The sequence below is a fragment of the Tauraco erythrolophus genome, chromosome 6, assembly GCF_009769465.1.
Source record: "Tauraco erythrolophus isolate bTauEry1 chromosome 6, bTauEry1.pri, whole genome shotgun sequence".
Classification (NCBI taxonomy): Eukaryota; Metazoa; Chordata; class Aves; order Musophagiformes; family Musophagidae; genus Tauraco; species Tauraco erythrolophus.
In genome coordinates this window covers 22,946,163-22,965,987 of record NC_141470.1, presented here as the reverse complement: position 1 = coordinate 22,965,987, position 19,825 = coordinate 22,946,163, and the positions used below count along the sequence as shown (strand labels likewise).

The window sequence follows — 19,825 nt, the reverse complement described above, 5'->3', positions numbered from 1 at the left end:
TGGGAATTGTAAATTCTGTCTAATTGTAAAATTGTGTTAGGAATGCTTACTCCATGGTGATGATGACTGATCATTATATAAAAAGTGACTGAAAGAAAATACAGATCATTTATAATGAAGAGTGTAAAGTTTCAAATGGACTGGTCTTAAATGGGCTGGGATAGATCTTACAAAGTAAAAATAGGTGCCCTGACAACCCTAATAGCCTAATTGATTTTCTGTATAAAAATGCACTCTAAAATAGTCCCCAGCACATGACTTTTTGATTCCAAGTTACCTGAAAAAATGTTGTGGATGCAAGCTAAAATTTTTAGTGCAGAGCAGTATCCCCGTCCCTACCCCACCCTCTAAAAAAATAAATTGCTGCCCTGGTAAGTATAAGTTACTTGCCCATTATTGTTGCCCACTGGCTAGTGTTCCTTAGGGAGATGTCATCAATGTATTAACTGAAATTGTGCACAGTAGTATTTGGGCAGAATGGGCAATAAAAGTAGTTGTTTAAAACCTCAGAATGTTCCATGGTATTTACCCTTGATTAAAATCTCAGTGCTGGTAAGCCTGAGCAGGAAGCTGCACGATTTATTGTTAAAGGATAAAATTTTGATTTCTCCATGTAAGAGGTGACTAAACATAATTCAGTCTGTTTTTTTTTTTTGTAAATTCAATTTAAGACTGATATTTAAAAATTATATCCCACATGCTTTTTCTGTGTGTGTGTGTGTTAAAGATGAGTGTTAAAAGGGGATGTACTATGGAATTTTAAAATTAGCTGACAGACTTAAATTCAGCAGAAATACTTTTCTGACACTAAGCACATGGAGGTAAGTTTCTCTTTTCATAATGCCACAGAGTTTCTACTATTCTTGCTACTAGTCTTAACTGTTAAAAAAAATTACTATTGCATAAGAGGTCTCACCTATTTACAAAAGAAAAGTTAAACACACAGTTAGATGTTACGTATTTATCTGCCATTTTACTGACGTTTCTAAAACTCGGTTTTACCTCCAGAAAAGTTTTGTAATTTTTTTCTTTCCGATGTGCAGAAATTATAAAAATAAGGTCAATCTGTGGTATTTGTTTTGTTGTGTTTGTTTTTTTTTAAATACAGCTGTTTCTAAATAATTAAGCTTGATAATTCTTGTTGATCTTTGGTCTGAATCAAATGAAGACAGTGCACTGATGAAGTGTTGTCATTAGCCCGCATGACAGATTTAGAGTGGTCTGTCATTTCTGCAAAACCTTCATAGTCAAACATTTTCGATTGCTCTTAGGGCACACTTTTGTGCCTCCAGTGCATAGAAATTTTGATCAACATTAAGTTGCACTAACTACTTGAACTCGGTAGTATTATCTGTGTTTTGCCTTCCTCCCAGGCTGTCAGAGTTGCTAAAGCTGTCTAGACTACAATTTTTTTTCACCTGCGAGCAGAGTTTTCTGCTACAATCTATATTTGAGGTCAGTTCTCTGCTCAAGTGCTGGTTGATTCAGAGAACCACAGAGGTTTTCTAGTGATGCTTCACCATGTTGCTAAATCTTCAGAGTGGATTTTTTTTTTTAAGCGTACTGCGTCACCACGGTGACGTACACCAAAACAGAGTCAAGCACCATCATCTTCCAACACTAGCCTGAAGTTTGAATGCGAGGAAATTCACATCTTTTCTTGAGAACCTTGTCTGCCTTACTGTGAGCTGCATCGTTTCAATTTAGGTAGTTTACGTTGTGTTTTAGTAGCAGTTCTCTGTTTTATACTTAACCAAATATTTCCTGCCAGTGATAGAGAATCAGTTGAGCTACTCTGTTAGTAATGTGTTGCTTTTACAGATGATGGTGGTTTGATATCGTGTGTTGTGTCTTTGCATCAGATCAACTGCTGCTCTTGGCATCTTAGCTTGAAGCAGCCAAATACAACAAAAGAGAACTCAGTATTTCTGACATCCCTGTGTTTTCCTGTGCAAATTAGATGCAAGAAATCAGCTAAGAGCCTACATAATATTTTTTTTTTAATGCAGTGCTTGAAACTGGCAGGCATTTTGCAACATTCTTTAATGCAAATGCTCTTTGAAAGTATTTTGTATTTTTCGGTCCAGTCTTTGTCTGTGTAACAATGCATCTATCCTAGCAGTTAAAGTCCTCGTGGTCCAAATCAAATAATTACCTGCTGTCCGTCTATTGAAGAGGCTTTTTTTTAAAGAAAGTTTTAGAACACTTTACTCTGCTTTCTGAATAACTAGTTATAGCAGAAACACCACAAAATGCTCAGTTTGATGAGTAGGGGGAAGAATTATCAAACTGGATCTTTGCTGTCTCAAACAAAAGTTTCCTAGAATATGTCTAATTCCACATGAACTCTGCTTGTTGGTGTCAGGGTATAGAGACAAACTCGTTTTTCACTGTGAAAAGCAACAAAGAACTGAGCTTATCAGTATCAAACGGTGCTTTACTGAAAAGTGATTTTCAGAGTGCTCTCTAGCAAGGAGGGCACAGCTACCCCCTGTATTTATTCTGTACAGGTGTACATAAAAGTAGCACTTGCATTTATGGTCAGTAAGCATGGTTTTCTTTCTAGCTTCTGCATCAAGGCTGACCTTTCTTTTGTGAGTCTAGGAGTGTACCTGTGTCAGTGTCACTTTCTTACTCCAAAATCAGAGTCTTTAGCTTAAATATTTGACCCTACCTTCTCGTGTTTGTTTTCTGTATATTGACATGGGGAGAGATAGGAGGAAACTGGGTTGTCAGTTGTATTTCATCCTTTTTGCTAGGCTACATGGGCTGCGAGTTGCTGTACTGCTTTTATGACAGGCTTCCACGTTTCATCTTTCTCATAAGACATGAAATTAACTTGAAAGCACCTGCCTAGCTGCGTGTGAAATTGATATTGGCATGTGACATTATTATTTTGAAATCTGAATCACAGCAGCTCTTCTCTCTGCTAATCCAACACTGATGAATTTCAAATGGGAACAACGTAATGAACTTGTAAAGACAATTGTCTTTACGAGTCTTCCGTCTTACAAAAAGTACAGCTGACTTAAATGGGTTTCAGTCTTATAATTCTAATTACATAGAATGTGTTTAAAAAAAAAAACAACACAAAAATAAAAAATCCATGAACCAACCTCACATAAGGTATAAGTTATTTTGAGTTGACCTGTAAAATTAAAGACCTTAGTGTAGAGTTAACCCCTCTCCCCTTTCAGTAGAAAGTCGCCCACATACTGTTTATTTCTAAAGTATGGGAATGTTTAATCTGTATTTTTATTTTCCAACTTCAGTGTATCTCTATGTAGCCAATTATTCAAGTGTAAGGCAGCTTAATAAATTATCTAAGCACTAATGTAAACTCATTGTTTAACAGTAGCTGTGCATATATTTTTGTGTTTATCCTGTTTCAGGAATAGCGTGACTATTCCTATAGATGGAAGCCCAGCAGGCTTAACTTTAGCCTTTGAAGGCATCAAGCTGAAGTTTAAAAGGGAGGGAGAAAGGAAAGCCACTTTAAAAACTGTACTTGTACAGTGTTTATGCGGGGAAAGCAGTATAGCATTTAAATATTCTAGAAACCTGTTTTTTAATGTACTAAGCCATCTGGTTAGTTGGGATAGTAGTTACACTCAAATTCAGGTATTCTGGAAACAGAGGTCTCAGAATAGTTAGGCACAGTCTATCCACTTAAGTATTTTTGGATCAAGGCAAAAAGATTTCGCTTGTTCGTGTGGTTTCAGATCAGACTGGCTGTGATCAGTCCAGACGTGGTAACTAGATATTGAGAAGACTCTGCAGTAAAACTCGGATGTTGAAGGAAGCTATTAATTCTTACGACTGAATGCTACTTTTATAGTGAATTGTATCTCCTCTCGTTGCCAAAAGACAGAAGGCAGGATGTTTAATTCTGTAATTGACTTCCAAAATACGGTCTTTCTTTTTTTTAACATTATAGCTGAGATTTTTCAGTAACTATGGTTAAGAGTATGCTTTCTCAGAAAGGAAACAGTAGAGAATTTCCTTGATTTCCGACAGACATATGGAGGATTTTTATTAGGATAGCTGCCTGTATTAGAAAAATAGGCTAATTTCCTAAATTTCAACAGGAATATGTCAGTGCTGTAGAACAAAACCAGCTCAGTCATTAGGTTAATCTTACATTTCTGAGGCAGATTATTTTCCCGGTTTAGTAAATGACTGACATAATAAATGTTTCTTCATGATTTCTTAGGAAATCCATGGCAAAGCCAGGACCCACATCCCTTCCTTATACGATTATTTTAGTAGCGTTGCAGCTCAAGTGCACTTGGTTTGGGTTTAGTAAGGTTTATTGTGTAATGCGGTATTTATCCTTTCAACTGCAAATTGGTGCTGCGACGCAGTTGCAGAGAATTCCGTGTGCATGAGCATTATTCTCCGCTATTAACTGGGATTCTTGTTTTCCTGTGATGAGACAACTGTCTTCTGTGGTCAAACAGGAGAGCCCCTAGGCACCTTTGAAGACTTAGGACCAATCTCATGGTTTTGAGAACCACTCTTTGGGCCTTTTTTTCAACAAATTGTTGGAAAATCGCTTTTCACATTCCACCTGCGAAGACAAAACATTCAGAACAATTTGTCCTCTGCTGACAGGCCAAGCTAGTCCTGTGCTAATATTCTAACAGTAAGAAGCTTATGATAGAATTACGTTTTCTAGTACCATTTTTTACTCTTTGAGCATCTTGTGTTCCTTCTTCTTAGGAGAATTGCTTGTTTGGCTGTCTTTGTTTTGGTAAGAGCCTTTATTAGACCAGTTCCACGCTAGAGTATGAGAGGAATTAATGCATGATCTCTGAATTTGACTGCTCAAAAGGGCAGCAGTTCTTTCTGGTCCTAAGATTCCTTCATTTGAACTGGCCTTTTTTTTGCTAAGTCAGTGTGGAGACTGTTTAAGGGACCTTTACTGCCTTCTAGATGTCTTGCTTCTTTTTTTCAATCACTATTCAAGGATTCCTTTAAAAAGTAAGATCTGTCTGAAATTCTGGCTTGTTCAGGTGTATTATTAATATGTAATCTTGGTGAATGAATGGAAAATCCTTAAAACTTTTCATACAAAAATTAATTGATAACTTTATTCTACAAAAAAAAATTCTGAAATTCCGTAATTCACAATATGAAACAATTATGGTTATCAAATTTGTCCTTTTCTGCACTTTTATGCAAGCATATTTGAAAAGAATATATCAAATCTGTAGGTACATGATGAGCGTAGTGAAAAATCGTCAAAATATAAACCTAATGGAGAATTTAATGCTCCTTAAAATGTCCTATTTTCTGCAGCTATAGCATCAAATTACACAGAAAATCGTCACTTTCTTAAAAATTTTGCTGCCTTGCTTTCTCTGAGATGTTCTGAAGATACTCAAATCAAAGGAGGAATGATTTTTTTTAATGAGCTGTATGTTACTGTAATGAGTTCTGATAGAAATCAAAAGCAACTAGACAATTTTAAATTAAGGGTCTTAAATCTTAGAGCATTGTAAGGTGTGCGATCTGTGTAGTGAAACAATTGGCTTTTATATTTTCTAGGTAGTGATGCCTCACGTACCCCTTATGATACATAATCTGTTGCAGCGGTTTGATCCCTGACTTGTTTTTAAGGTCTTAGTATCACAAGGAGTTATTAGCTTGAGTGATGGGGTAGTGCCTTGCCTAGTAGTGATGGCAGATTGCAATGTATCTATGCTCCTCAGTTTGACAGCCTTGTGTAAGACACTAGCACCTATTATCTTAGTAAATTACCTGAAAAAAGCATGAGAGGAGTGCATATGTCCAGTTCCATTGCCCCTGCTGAGGAACTGTTTGCTTATGATACACAGTTGAATTGCACAAATGGTGTAATTTATCCAAGTTTACAAATTGGGGATCTGTAGCCCAATGAAATGGGCCTAATACCTTGCTTTTATGCTTCCTTCTTAATTTAACTTTTTAACTTCAGTGATCTGGCCAATAAATAAGACAGCAAGTCTTTAATTTATCTCATTGCATTTTGTCATGTTAACAGATTGTCTTGCAATCTGTGGGTGCTATATGTGCTTTTGAGTCCTATAAATTTGTTTCTCTGTGAGTTAAACCAATATAAAATGAATTCTAGGCAAAAAAGCACTGCTTCTTTGTGAAATGGTATACTTCCTAATAACTGCAAAGGACATCAGTAGATCTGTTAATGTTAGCCATCTGGAAACACTTTTTAAAACTTCCCACTGTTTCTGTAAAATACAGAAGACGTTGAGAAACAGGAATGAGAAGCAGAAGTGAACTAAAGTACGTAAGAAGAACCAAAATGCGTAAGTCGGGAAGGTAGCAAGGCAGTTTGCAGGAGCATGAATGTGGGGTGATGTTTTCTGCTGTGGCTTAAAGTGAGTGTGAAATTGAAGAGGAAATTAAAAGCCACGGGGCATGTTGAAAATTGACTTTTTATTAAAATAAGATTTGCAGACAAATTGAGAATCTAGGTATGAAGTTGAATCTGGCTGGAAAGGAGTGGTAAACAGAAGGATGCTTGGCGTTTGTGAATTACTTCATACAGTTAATATTACATTAAATTTGATAATGGGTGAATTGCCTAAATAAAAAAGGTAATGATTTTCCGAATTTGGAGAAGATATTAAAGAATGGGTACTGCAGATAAAGATGTGCTGTATGATAAAACACAATAAATATCAAAGGAGCAAAAAACACTGGATTGTCTCCCATTATTTGGAAAAAAGGTTGGAGTAGATAGTTCATACGTCCCAGTTAGAAGCATAAAGCTAGACACTTACAAAAAATATGCTTGTACGTGGCAAGACCTTAAACACCAAAGACAAACTCTTGTTTTTTTGAATAGTGCTGAACAAGGAGTATGAAAGACATCTTCCTGATGTTAGGTAGGAGGTCTTGGGGCTTCTAGTCGGATGTGTATCTCAGTAGGCTGCTGGAGTTTTACAGGCATGTTTTGGAGCATGGAAAGTCAAGTGGATGGTACAGTTCAGTCAGGTGAAATCAGTGGGTAAGGAATGGTATCTCAGAGTGACCATGTGAAGCTGTTAGATGCAAAAAGTGAGCAAAAAATAGTATAGGGGACAAAACTGACTAAGCAAGAAGAAATTAATCCAAATTTCTATTAAAAAATATTTAAGAAAAGTAACTGTAGTGATAACCTAGTCCTGTCTTTCTCTAACCAGGAAATACTTGTTTCCATCTACTAGGTATGGTATGAGCAGAAACAGAAGATGCTTATTAAAGAGATCTCATGGTCTATTGATTTTTAAATTGACATGTAAGAACTGCTTATGCTAAGAGCAAATATATGAAAAGTAATTTGTGGGGGAAAGTGTAGCTATTGATTATATACCAATATCCAGTTTTGTTGGGGACAGTTGGCTCAAAACAGTAGTGGAAACTTCTTAATGATTTTGCACGGAAGAGTTTGAGGAGATAGAATAAGGAAGAAAAGCTAGCAGTGCTGCTGCTTGACATGAGATAGATACACCCGTACAGCTAAGTCATTTGAGTGGACTGAGGCACTACTCGCAGGGAAAAAAAAAAGTTGAGATGCAGCAGCTGTCTTCTTCACCCACAATTTCTGGGCAATTTGTAAATGTCATATCCATAGAGCAGTGAAGTAACAGAAAACTGAAGTTGTCTTTTTTTTTGAAGAATAGCATGGAGTGTAGTGTCCTTTTCCTCATGTCTTGAAAAGGTCTGTTTGTGCAACTTTACTTGAGTTACACTAATCCAGAAGAAATATTTGCTATATTGGGACTCAGCTTGTCAGGAAGGAAAATAGCAATTCAAGTACTAACATCAGGTTGGTTTGGTGTGTAACCATCACTGCAAATCTGAAATGTTTTTTCTGAAAGCATGTTATGGTCTGGAAGAAGGAATGAGAAATGTTCTGGAAAGGAAGTAAAACATAAACAAGCAAAATAAGAAGAGACAGCAGCAGAATGAAATAGATGGGAAGAAAGGGGAAATAAGCTTGAGTAATCGCTGCTTTGTTTTCATAAAAAAAAATTAGAAAAAGAAAAAAAGGAAGAAATAATAGAAGTATATGTGACATCAGAAATAAATGAGATAGTGAGTCAGTCATTGAAATTTAGTACCATTCTCCAACTAGAAAAATCATTTAACAGTTTTGTCACCAAAACCCATTTTTTTTTTAAAGAAATATTTCTCTGTACAGCCTCTGGCTAGTCTCTTCGCAGTGGTGCCTGAAATTTATGCTTGTTTTTCAAACTATTAACGTGAATAAAGTGCCTCACTGCAGGACCAAGAGGACATTTTCTGTGAGGGAGTAGAGGCAGAAGCTAGTCTTAAAGATTTGTCTCAACATGGAAATTAATTTGAATTGCGCTAAAATGTACATTAAAGCAAAATAGCTGGGTTTTAGTAACTCTGTCTCTGATCTCATTTCTTAATGAAGTCCTTGTTCTTCTTTATGCTGGAGAAGATATTTAGGAATTAGGTGGGGTAAATCATTCTTTAATATTCCAAACTATATTAGTAGCAAAGTTAAGTTTCATTACTGCAATGCATTAATCTCTATTCACTTGTAGGTCAGCCTGTTTACTGTAAATTTGTTCAGCAAGATTATCCAGAGTCTCAATCCTGGTATTACTGCACTTCTGGAATGCAGACAGTTTGCTGATACCTAAGGATATTATAGTCATGTATTGTTCTGGATTAATTTCTTTCTTGATGCATCTGAAAAGAAAAGGTACTGGGTCTTTTTAATCTCCTAGATTAAACAGAAAGACATCTTCCACTTGCAGATTGTTTTTTGTATTAAAATTGCTAATTACTTGTTGTATCCTGAGGCATATGTTACTCTGTCTTCGGAGCAGCATTTCACAATTTCTTCCCTTGCACTTTTTTCTGAGAAGACTTCTGCTCTGAGCTGCTCTCTCACCACCCCTGGACAGACGCAGCTGGATTCCTCCCTTTCCCAAACTTCCAAATAAATCCAGTTTTACGCTCACAGTTTTGGAAATACTCTTTTCAAGTCTTCAGTCATGACTATTTTTTTTTTTTTTTCACAATTAGTCAGATGGTGGAAACGTTCATGTGGAGGTCTCTCGAGGCTGCTGCCTCTGAGAGGAGAAAGGTTGGTAGAGTGTGTTAGCCTCATGTGCTTTGGTTAATTGTTCCTGAAGGCCATTAAAGGCTTGGGGTCATGAGGCTGTAATGACAATTTTCAAGAAGCTAGAGAGTGAGGAGCAACCTTGCACATTACTGGCTATTCATGCAGCAGCTCTCTGTATCTGTGCCACTGTCCTGTTCCAATCTCTCACCACAACTTAGCTCCTTAAAAATGCTACCCTTCATGTACTAGTGATCACTTTTCCTATAGACGTGGCTGTCTTTTGCTGTCTGTTGGTTTTTTTGGTTTGTTTTTGTTTTTTTTTTAATCTAACAGAAAATGGTGATGTGGCCCAGAATTTTGCTATAGGAAGTTAATGTTTTCACTAGCTGCCCAGTAAGTGCCCATTCTTGTATTTACATATGTAGGATATTGACTGGTAATTGCATTTGCAGATTTACAGGTCCCGTTCATTAACTTAAACAATAGTCTTAATTACTGAAAAGTTGATTTATTCTTAACTACTATGAGCAAATTCAAAGTTTATCTGAATATAAATACAAATAGATGATAGTGTCCATGATAGGCCATTATTTTGTTAATCAGGAAACAACTGTGAAACCGAAAAGGTGGTTGTGATCAGGAAGCAGACTGCGAAACGGTGCTTTTTTTATTTTAGATCTATATTATAGCCGTCTATATGGCAGCTGTGACTGCATGCTGTAAGGAGACAGTTTCGCAAGTGATGATGTATCTAGTGGAAACATTATCTTTAAATTGGGATGTAATGCCGTGGTTGTGGAAGCTCTAGAAATACTACACGTAATAGTAGTTGGAGGCATTTCATTTAGAATAATTTTAAGGAATTTTCAGTCCTATTTTGTGGCAGACTTTGAAATAGGGACCTGTAACCATGTGAATATGAAAAATTACACCATATTGAATGAAAATACTTAAAATGTCATCTTATTACTTTTGAGAAGATGAGTTTTCACATACTCAGTGTACTATCTCTTTATTGCGGTCTTTACTAATAGCAAGATAAAAGCTGTATTTTCAGAAGGAATATCAAAACTCCAAATGAACACTACAAAAATACCAAATCATTCAATCCTTGTCTGGTACAAATTGTAGTAAAATTATATATTACGGAAATTACATCTGCAATTATATGCTGATGTTTTTAGGTAACAGATTTCATTGGTTGAGCCTTAGAATATCTTGCACAAATGAAATATGTGCTTTGTTCAGCATACGTAAGATTTACATCCAGTTATCCAGGCAGCTGTAATCCAACCTCCTTGGGTTAATGAGCACATGCAAGTGGAATGTTAGTCCCGCATTTACCTCTGTTTCATGTACTTGAACAGGGCTTGGTTTGCTATTTGCAAAGGTAATTGCTGTTATTTGACCTGTAGGAAAATGAGTTTGTCATGTTAAGTGCTCATGCAATTAGTCACTGACTGGAAGCCTCAACAAATAGCAAAAGGCCAAATGTGCTGAAGACAGAAGAATGAATTAGCATGTTACACTCTCTTCATCCCTTCAAAGATCAGGTTTCTTTGAGGCAGTCTGAAATGTTTGAACTGCTATGGTCTGAGCCATATTTATTTTGCAAATAAAGTGCAAACATCTCTCCAGCCAGGCCTAGCCTGCATTTTGGAAACAGGTACAGAAATGTGAGTGTGTTTTATTACTCTTACAGTTCTATGCTAGTAGACACCTAAATTACATCCCACTGGGCTTGACAGTGGGTAATTGATTATTTACCCTGACAATCAAGATGTAAAAAAAAAAAAAAAGCTAATGATCAACACATGGATTCAATTATGATAAATATTGCATAGTCTGATTTTGTTTTTAAAATGATAACTTTTAAATTGCCTAATACCTCATTATCTAACTGTGAATGAATGTCTTGGACAGTGAGCTCCCTTCAGTTAATAAATGAAGCAATACTTCTAAATACATACATGTATGCTCTTGTTGCAGTTTTGTACTCTCAAACATACGTTATCTATGTGTTTTTTAAAAAAAACATGATAGATGTTGCATACATGGTAGTATTTATGATGAAACCAGATTTTAGGAAATACCAGCCACTATGGACTAATCCTTGGAAAGTTTATGCCAGTGCTGCTGTGGCGTTTTCTCCTCTCTCAGCCTGTCGCTCGCCAGCCGGTGCAGCCTGCCAGCAGAGTGTACTGTTTGTCTTCAGGTGTCTGTTCCAAAAAAGTGCCAAAAAAACGTTTGAGAGCAGTGCAGGGGTGGTGGGGAGGGGAGAGGGCAAGAGGGGCTACTTCACCAAGGGGAGAGCTGAAGACAGTGGATAAGGGAATGTTAGATTTTATGCTTGAGAAAGAAGTTGGTTTTTTTTCCCTTGGAAGAGAACCATTGAAAAAGGAAAAGGAGGTGGGATATAGAAATAGATGAGGCCCAGAACAAGGAATTGAGAGTCATGGCAGAAAAAGCCATGGAGAGCCTTAAGTACCACCTGCTGACCTAGTTTCCTTAGGAGCTTGGTCAAAACCAAGAAACATTGAAAAGGTTAAAATAAAACAAGCAAACTTTTAGGTCTGTGTTGTATGTTTCTAGACAACTACCAGTAGTCTTAAGTCTCTTGCTTTGCGTAATCATAAATTGTACAAATGTCTCTTAAAAAGGGTGAAATGCCATGTAATTTATGGGTTAAGTTTTGCCTTTGAATGTTTGTGAAGCTCATTATTGGGAAGCACGTTGTGTATTCTGGGAAGAAATTTGACCCTGTTACTATGAATTCGTCTTGTACAAAGCTGATACAGTAGTGACTTAAATTTCCTATTGGAGCATCAAATCCAAAGTTACTCTTTCAGCAAGACAGGTGGAATTTCTCATTGTCACAGGCAGAGGAAGGCAAGGTCAGATGTGTTTTAATACAGGAGTGCTATAGCTGGTCAGACCGGGTGGCCTTTGTATAATCTTCAAGGATGGAGGGGAGATATTCATATATTCCAGTTTTACCTGAGAATGACAATGTACCTAAGCTTATTCTGTAGGTGGTGGATTCGTGGTGGAGACGCTCCTATGTGTTAGCCTCCGTGAGAGTAACGCCTGCCTTGAATTAAAGCAATCAGAATAGGAATATAGGCAGTGTTAGAAATTGAAAGATTATCTGCTGTAATTGTATTATCTGCTGCATAGTTCACTTGTGTTGCATTTCTTTTTAAGGACAAAAGTACAGTATTAATGTCAATCCTTTAATGCTTGTCCACCTCTAACCACTGCCTGTTCCTGTGTCTGTGATAGGGAAAAACAAGAAACGTAACAGAAATGTGTGACGGTGGGTCCTGGAGGCAGCGTGCGCCCTCTCCAGTGATGGGCTTTCCCCATCTCTGTGGTGTCCCTGAGCCAGGGCTGCTGGGATGCTTGCTTGGGAGCAGTGAGCCAAGAAAAGCAAACAGATTCCTGCGGGAGAGACAGCTGCTCTTCCCTCTGGCTCTGGGGCCTTCCTAAAAACTCTCTAGTGAGGGAGACTCAGTAAGCATTGGCCAATATTGCTTCTCTTTTCCTTTACTTTTAACAAATCCTGCTGGTTGCCAACCTCCTAACTTCATCAGTACCGAGATTTCTGAATTTTCAGATATCAATATCCAACCACTTGTGTGGATTTAATAAATATATAACACTGTCTTGAAGTCCAGATGTGGTCAGCAGCTTTTCATATTTCTAATAACTCATGTAGAAAATACTTTGTTCTTTGAATCATAACGCATGCAAATGAAGAACATACCTTTTTTCCTTAGCAAAACATTTAACTTTTCAAGGTTTTTGGTTATTGGAAGTGCCCGTAGTCTAATGGCTAAGTACTCCTTGTGCTCCGTCTGTTGATGCTGCTTGGTGATAGTGCTGCCAGGCACTAATAAAGCTGCTTTAGTAAACAATTAAGTGGGATTACTATGCACTTACCTGATGCTCTGTACAATTACTGAGGTCAGCCTAGGTGACTTGTGCTGAGAAATAGTTGTCATTGGGCTTTTGAGTGACAAGGCGCAGGGAGACATGCCGAGCGGGCAGAGAGCGTTCACAGCCCTGTCAGTTACGTCTATGAACTGTCTTTGGCATTGTAACACAAGGTGGACCTGCAGAAAACACTTTGGATGTGGCTAAACCTGGAGGGCACACTAATTTTTGCCCTGCCTGCTTTTACAGCGTTTCATTCTGAGCTTTTAGAAATTATTTTTGGTCTTATTCTTGAATAACAAAGTTATTTTGTCAGTGGCAAAGCCATGGATTAATTTTACTTAATTTTCACCAAAAAAAAGATTTATACTATCTCTTGGGGATTCACTCTTTTTTTACAAAAAAAAGTTTCCCCTCATCTTATTGAATACTTGAGTAAGGGGAAAAAAGTGCGGGCAGCTGTGCTCTGTGCTAGACATACAAACCAAGATTCATTTGTTCTTTTCTACTTGGTGACCAAGGATAAAAGGAATTTGCAGAGGGTGGGAGGTGTAGACTGAGAGCTCTGGCTCTTTAGTGAGAGTTGGATCATTTTCGTCATATTCTAAGACGTGCTGAGGAACCCGAAAAGTTACTCTACTGTCAAAAAAGGATGAAGTAAAAATGGGAAATGTCTTTTTTGGACATTACAGTGGAGGAGAAATTTAAAATATGAGAATTTATTTTCCTTCAACTAGAAATAGGGCAGCATCAGACTCCTTAATTCGCGTCCACAAAAGACTTCTGTTTAAACAACGCTACAATTATTAGAAGTGTTTTTCAAAGATTGAAAGACTGTGCTCTTGTCACCAAAATCCGTAAGAGAGCGACAGTAGGATATGTACTCATACCTAAGAGCGTGTGGGGTCAGCGTGTCTTACCGCAGGGCTTAGAGGTGTTCTCCGTAGCACAGACGTGCTGCCTCCTGGTTTTAGCTAAATGTTATTTCAGAGCACCGTTGTTTCTGTAATCAGTCATTTCTCTGGTCACAGTCTTTTAACCAAGTAGGTTGCAAAAGACTGTGTGAAAATCGTGCGTGCGAGACATAATTAAGCTTAACTTTCTGCAAACCTGGATTTTGTGAAATCCTTTCAACCTGCTCCAGTTTGAAAGTGGTACGGACACAAGGGTCCGGTCTTTGCTGTGTGCTATTAAAGTTATTCTGTAAAACTTGTTTGAATTCTCTCATTTTTGATTGGTCTTGTTCAGGAGAGAGAGAAATGGGGATACTCTGTTAGGGCCCTTGGAAGCTGGGGTGCTGTGGGAGTGTAGAAACTCAGGAATCAGCAGACGGGAAAGGCAGTGCACGGTGCAGGACAGGGCACATTTATTTTAGGCCTCCTAAGATGAGTTGATGTTTCTTAAAGCTTCCATTAAAAATTCTTTTGTGCTTTAGAATGGGAATGATATAAAAATGATACTCTTTTAAATCTGGTGCGAAAGGGTGCTGTTTGCTGCCTACCGCTGTGCTCCTTGGGGCAAAGGAAAGGCTTTCAGAGCAGCTCCTGTGACTCTCGTATTTCACACGAAAATAAAAGCTGTCAATCCCCTAAATAAATGAAGAGCAGTGAGATTTAAAAGGGAGTTTTGATGCTTTAAAAAAACATGCAATGCAGCATAACAAATCCTTATTTCATTAAAGGCTCTTTAGTTCAACACAGATAAGCATCTTCTAGAGGTATTGCAGATTTTCCTTGTTTCTTCTGGGTATGTCTCTACAGCTTGCCTGGTATGTTAAAGTAACTGGGGCTAATAAATACGTGAAGGGTGCCAGCCTGCCCTCTACATCTGTCTCCTGCTTTTCTTTGTCCTGTCTGAAAGGCAACCTGTTACATGGAGCCTAGATTTCACCCCGTACCCTTGCGGTGTGCCTGCTGTCTGAACGAAACAAGGGCTGAGATGTGAGCGTGGTTCGGTCCCTCCTGGAAGGGAGCACCAGGGCTGGGGGCACCTGTCAAAAAACAGGTTCTCCATGGTTTATTCTTCTCTTATTCATCATCAGCATATTACAGCAAAGTGTACTTTGATAAATAAATATTCAAATGTAAAACAGTTATTAGCATATTAGCTTTGTAAATATGGTATTTTACCTTTACTAAGTCCTAGTAGATATAGAGGCTTTGCTACCTAAATCAATATATGCACTTAAGGCAACAGAGTACCTTAAAATAGGAGGCTAAGTCTGGATGTCCAAACCAGAATACAGGAAAGCAACTTTACCTACTGATACCTGCATTTTGACCCTAATGGAAGTGAAAAATAAAATAAAAATACTCAAATTTTGAAAAACTAAGCAAAGTACATGGGGTTTGTGTGATTATATTTCTGCAGCCTTATATGGTGTTACAACGTAAGTAGTTTATGCAGCCGAAGTACAAACTGGAATGCTATAGTACTGTATGAAGAATATATTTCTACTATTCTAAAATAGTTTCTTAAGTGATTTGTTTTTTTCTGCTTCCCTATAGATTAAAGCAAAAAATTATGACAAAGTGGAAAAGGTGAGTCCTATCAATATATGTAATATATCTCTATAGCAAGAACAAGTATGTTGCGATAAGGCTAAAGCAGATCGAAAAGAGCTATGGCTGTCATTGAATGTGCTGTTCAAAAACAAGAGATAAGAAGTTATCACTAAAGTCGATTTGCTGTTGCTACCAAGCTGTGTAATCAATGAAGCACGCAGAGGAATTTCTCTGCTTAATTCTCTCCAGTTCCTTGGTATAGCATGGAGATGCTTTAGTCAAACGGATGAGTAGTGTAACTTATTCTTTGTTACAAATCTCAGTCATAATTACAAAGATTATTTTAATTCATACTGTATGTCTTTAAAAGTAGAAGCCTAATTTCTGTATCTGGAATCCTGATCACGTCTTCTTGATGTATTAAACAGTTATTTCAGCGATGCCTTATGAAGGTTTTACACATTGATTTATGGAAATGTTACCTTTCTTATGTACGAGAAACCAAGGGGAAGCTGCCTAGTTACAAGTAAGTTTAATAGAGTTGCTCTGAATTATTCTAGTTTTATGGTGAATCTCTTGATTTTTTGACTAGGGGGTGGGGAGGAACCTGCCTGGGGATCTCGTGGTAGTGTTTTGGGAGGGGGGATAACATATAATCTGCATTTAGAAAACATTTTCTTTAAAGTTTCTTTAATTGAGCTTGCTGGGTAAAATTGTTTCCTTAGTCTGGATCCATATAACAAGGTGGGACAAGGGCAGGGGAGTAGCTGGTGTATCTGTGCCGGTTCCCTGCAGATGAGATGAGTGCTTGAGCCAGTCTGAAACACGTTTCTTCCTCAGTCGGGACCATTTGCTCTTCTCCCCCTTAGTGTTCTGTTTAGAGTCTCCACAAAATTCAGCGTGGCTTCCAGCTGGGGTAGTGTATTTGACTAGCAATACTAAATAGTTTGGTAATTAGGGAAAGTTTCAGGAGGCATAAAAAGACATTAAAAATCAGGGTGTCAAAAGTTCGGAGTGTATTAATCATCATCCCTTTTCAGTCACTACGTTTTGATTGTTTATAGACCTGTGGATGGAGCTTAAGGCTTTTTCTTCCTGCTGGAGGTTGCAAAAAAAAAAAAAAATCAGTACCTTTCAGCATCTATAAACTGTTTCTTTCCCAGCCTGCCATAGTTTCTTCGTGTTACTACTGGTAACATAACTAATGCGTTAAGAGAAAAAAAGCAGGGATCTTTTATTTTTACAAGGCTGTTTAGAAACAATTAAAGTACTAGCACCCCTTGTATCTTTTTGTCTAATTTAGTTTTCCTCTATTTTGCCCTTTCATGTGGTCAAGGAAGTAGTAAGGTACTGAAAGATGTTTGAGTAAAGGAAACTGGGAGGAAAGTAGGAGAGAGAAAAAGCTGTTTTCATTGAAACTTGACCAAGGAAATGTTCTGTGACAAAACTTTTAAGTTCCAGGAAAATTACTTTGAATTCAAGGGGATAGGAAATCATGTGAAAGAGCTACTCCTGATTGCCCCAGCCTTTTGGTGTTCCTGGAGAATTACAACAAGGTTTGGGGAAGTCTAAGAAAGAAAAAGAAACCATGGGTGCCTCTGTCTGCTAAGAAGATGTAGAGAGCAGCTGTTTTCTATCTTCTCACCTGCCAGTGCACATGGATTTCCACTTACTTAAGGAGGAGGGGAGTCTTGGGAACTGTTAGTATGCTAGATTGCCACCAATAGATTTAGACAATTTTCTTAAAAAAATAAAACAAAAATGTAAATGCAGAATTTAAAGCTATCTTAGTGCCAATTTTTACTCTCAGCTGTTGAATATTTTACATACCACAGTGTTTGGTTAGAATTTACTGCATAAAAGAATACTCTTAAATAAAGAATTTTTTAAATACTAAAGACTTGCTCTATGGTCTTTGTGGTTTGTTTTTTTCCTCAGAGAAAAAATGGCTCAGGCATATGATTTTGCTCTGGATAAGATTGGCATGGAAATCATGTCATACCAGGTATGTTTTTTTTATCTAAACATGTTTTATTTCTAACTTTGTAACAAGTACAACTCAACGTTCATTTCATTATATGTAATATTTTTTTCTCACATAGATCTGGGTGGATTACATCAATTTTTTGAAGGGCGTGTAAGTATCTTAAAAGAATTCTTTTAAGCTCAGTTAATGCAATGTTGATGTTCATACCTATTATGATCTACAATAGCTGACATTAATCTCTCTCCCCACTATTTAGAGAAGCAGTAGGATCTTATGCAGAAAACCAGAGGATAACAGCTGTCCGTAGGGTTTACCAGCGTGGCTGTGTGAATCCAATGATAAACATAGAGCAGCTCTGGAGAGATTATAACAAATACGAAGAGGTAATCAAGAACATGAAATTTCTTTGTGACATTTAAAAGAAAAAAAAACACAACATATAATTAAGTATGGTGCCCAAACAGTATCTGCTAAATAATTATGTGTAACAAAGATGACTGGCAGTATAAACATGTTTTCTGTGTGCAGTATGTACCAAGACCTGTGGCGAAACTGTACAGGTACCCTAGTGATAATTGTTTTTTATTTTAAAGACTTTCTATAGGATACATTTAATTGTCCCATTTCCCAGTTGGCCCAGTGGAATTGCTAGTGAATTAATCATCAATGATGAAGAATATATTTAACAGAAGCTAGAGCAGATCAGCTGGCAGTGAGGGCTTGCTTCCCCAAGGAGGCACTCCCCTCCTTTCAGTTATAGTTGAACAGGGTGAAATAGCATTCAGCTGTGATGGTTTGGAGTTCTTTCACGGTGTTAAGTTATATGGTCTCAAGTACATGTAGAATGCTTCTCACCATCCTTCACCTGAAGGCATTACAGCATCAGTTCAGCTGAGTCTGCTACCACACTGCCTTCAGCAAGCATAACCTCAGCTCATTGGCCTCGCACACTGGTTTGTAGCAGCACCTTTGTAGTGTATTTGTAAGCGTGTTTGGTAATGGCTTGTTGACCTACCCCAGTCAGCGGAGATGAGCATGCGGGACTGAGGGTAGGTGCCCTCGTGCTTAGCACCATCAAGCAGGGTGTCCTGGGTTTGGCTGCGAAAGAGTGAAATTTTTCGTGGGAAGCTGAGAGGGGCGCAGAGCAGGCAGCTGAGCCAGCCTGGCCAGGGGGCTATTTGATACTCAGAGTATATCCTGGGGGAACTAGCAGGGGAGGGGCATTCGCTTCGAAGGTCCTGAGCAGGCTGAGGTCCTGGTTCACATGGTGAGCAGTTGTAGCCCTCACTTTGTCTTTTTTTGTACTAGTAGTATTGTAGTTATTATCCCTTCTTGTTTTTCTTGTACTATTCTGTTAAATTGTCCTTATCCCAACCTACCTGTTTTGCCCTTTTTTCCCAATTTTCTTCTTCCTACCTCACCGAGGGGGACGAGTGAGCGAGCGGCGTGGTACCTTAGCTGCCAGCCAGGCTAAACCATGGCACAGGGATGCTCATAGAACACTGTCCCTTGTCCTGCGTAGCGCCCAGTGCTGCGGGTGCCGGCATGCTGTGGGTCAGCTGCATGCTGAGCAGGAAGGAAGGGACAATTTCTCTTTCCTCGTTGCTAATTATGCAAGTTGTAGGCTTGGTGACCTCTGACCTTAATAGGGCCAGTGGGCTTATCTGCTGGCATCCACAGCCACTAGCATCTACTGTAAGAGCTCATCACCACGTCAGGCTTCAGGGATACCACAGATAGCCTGCTGACCACCAGGGAAGATACCCAGCAACATAGCAACATGCCTTCTCCTCCTGTGTAGGAAGATCCCCAGTACAACTTCTCTGTAAACCTCCTCTTCTCCTCCCACGTAGTAAACGAAGGCTGTCACCGCCGTTCCTCCTGCTTTCATTAATAGGGAGAGAGGCCATCAAAACAATAGCTGAAACCTATCCTACACTCATTCTGTATCTTCTAGTTGAGGCAGCTCTGGCTGACATCTGTAACACAGACCAGTAGCTCCAGCTGTTCAGAGTTGCTGGAAGCTGAGGGCCAACACTCTGCTTGGACACAGGTTCCTACACGCCCTGTTCTGGCTAGGCTGGCCCCGAGGGACAGGGCTGCTGCTTGCAGGTGTCCTGGCACAGGGAAGGAGATGCTGCTCACCAGAAGGGCTCTTTGAGGGGGAAACGATTCTGCACATCAGCTGCCCAACAACACATAGATCATGTGCAGTTGTCAGCACAAAAGGTTACTGACTATTTGCTGCAATTAAAATAACTCTCAAGCTTCTTTTTAGCTCATTTGGTAGCCACCGGGCTACAACATCAG

At 38.5% G+C, this 19,825-nt stretch overlaps 1 protein-coding gene across 1 annotated transcript in view; it reads left to right on the top strand.

The window, feature by feature from the left end:
* CSTF3 (cleavage stimulation factor subunit 3) overlaps positions 1-19,825 on the top strand; it is a 53,479-nt gene that overhangs the window by 19,634 nt on the left and 14,020 nt on the right. Inside the window, 5 exon segments of the mRNA XM_086613682.1 lie at positions 15,532-15,564; positions 15,957-16,054; positions 17,467-17,533; positions 17,631-17,665; positions 17,772-17,898. Coding sequence (XP_086469808.1) covers positions 15,532-15,564; positions 15,957-16,054; positions 17,467-17,533; positions 17,631-17,665; positions 17,772-17,898 — 360 coding nt within the window.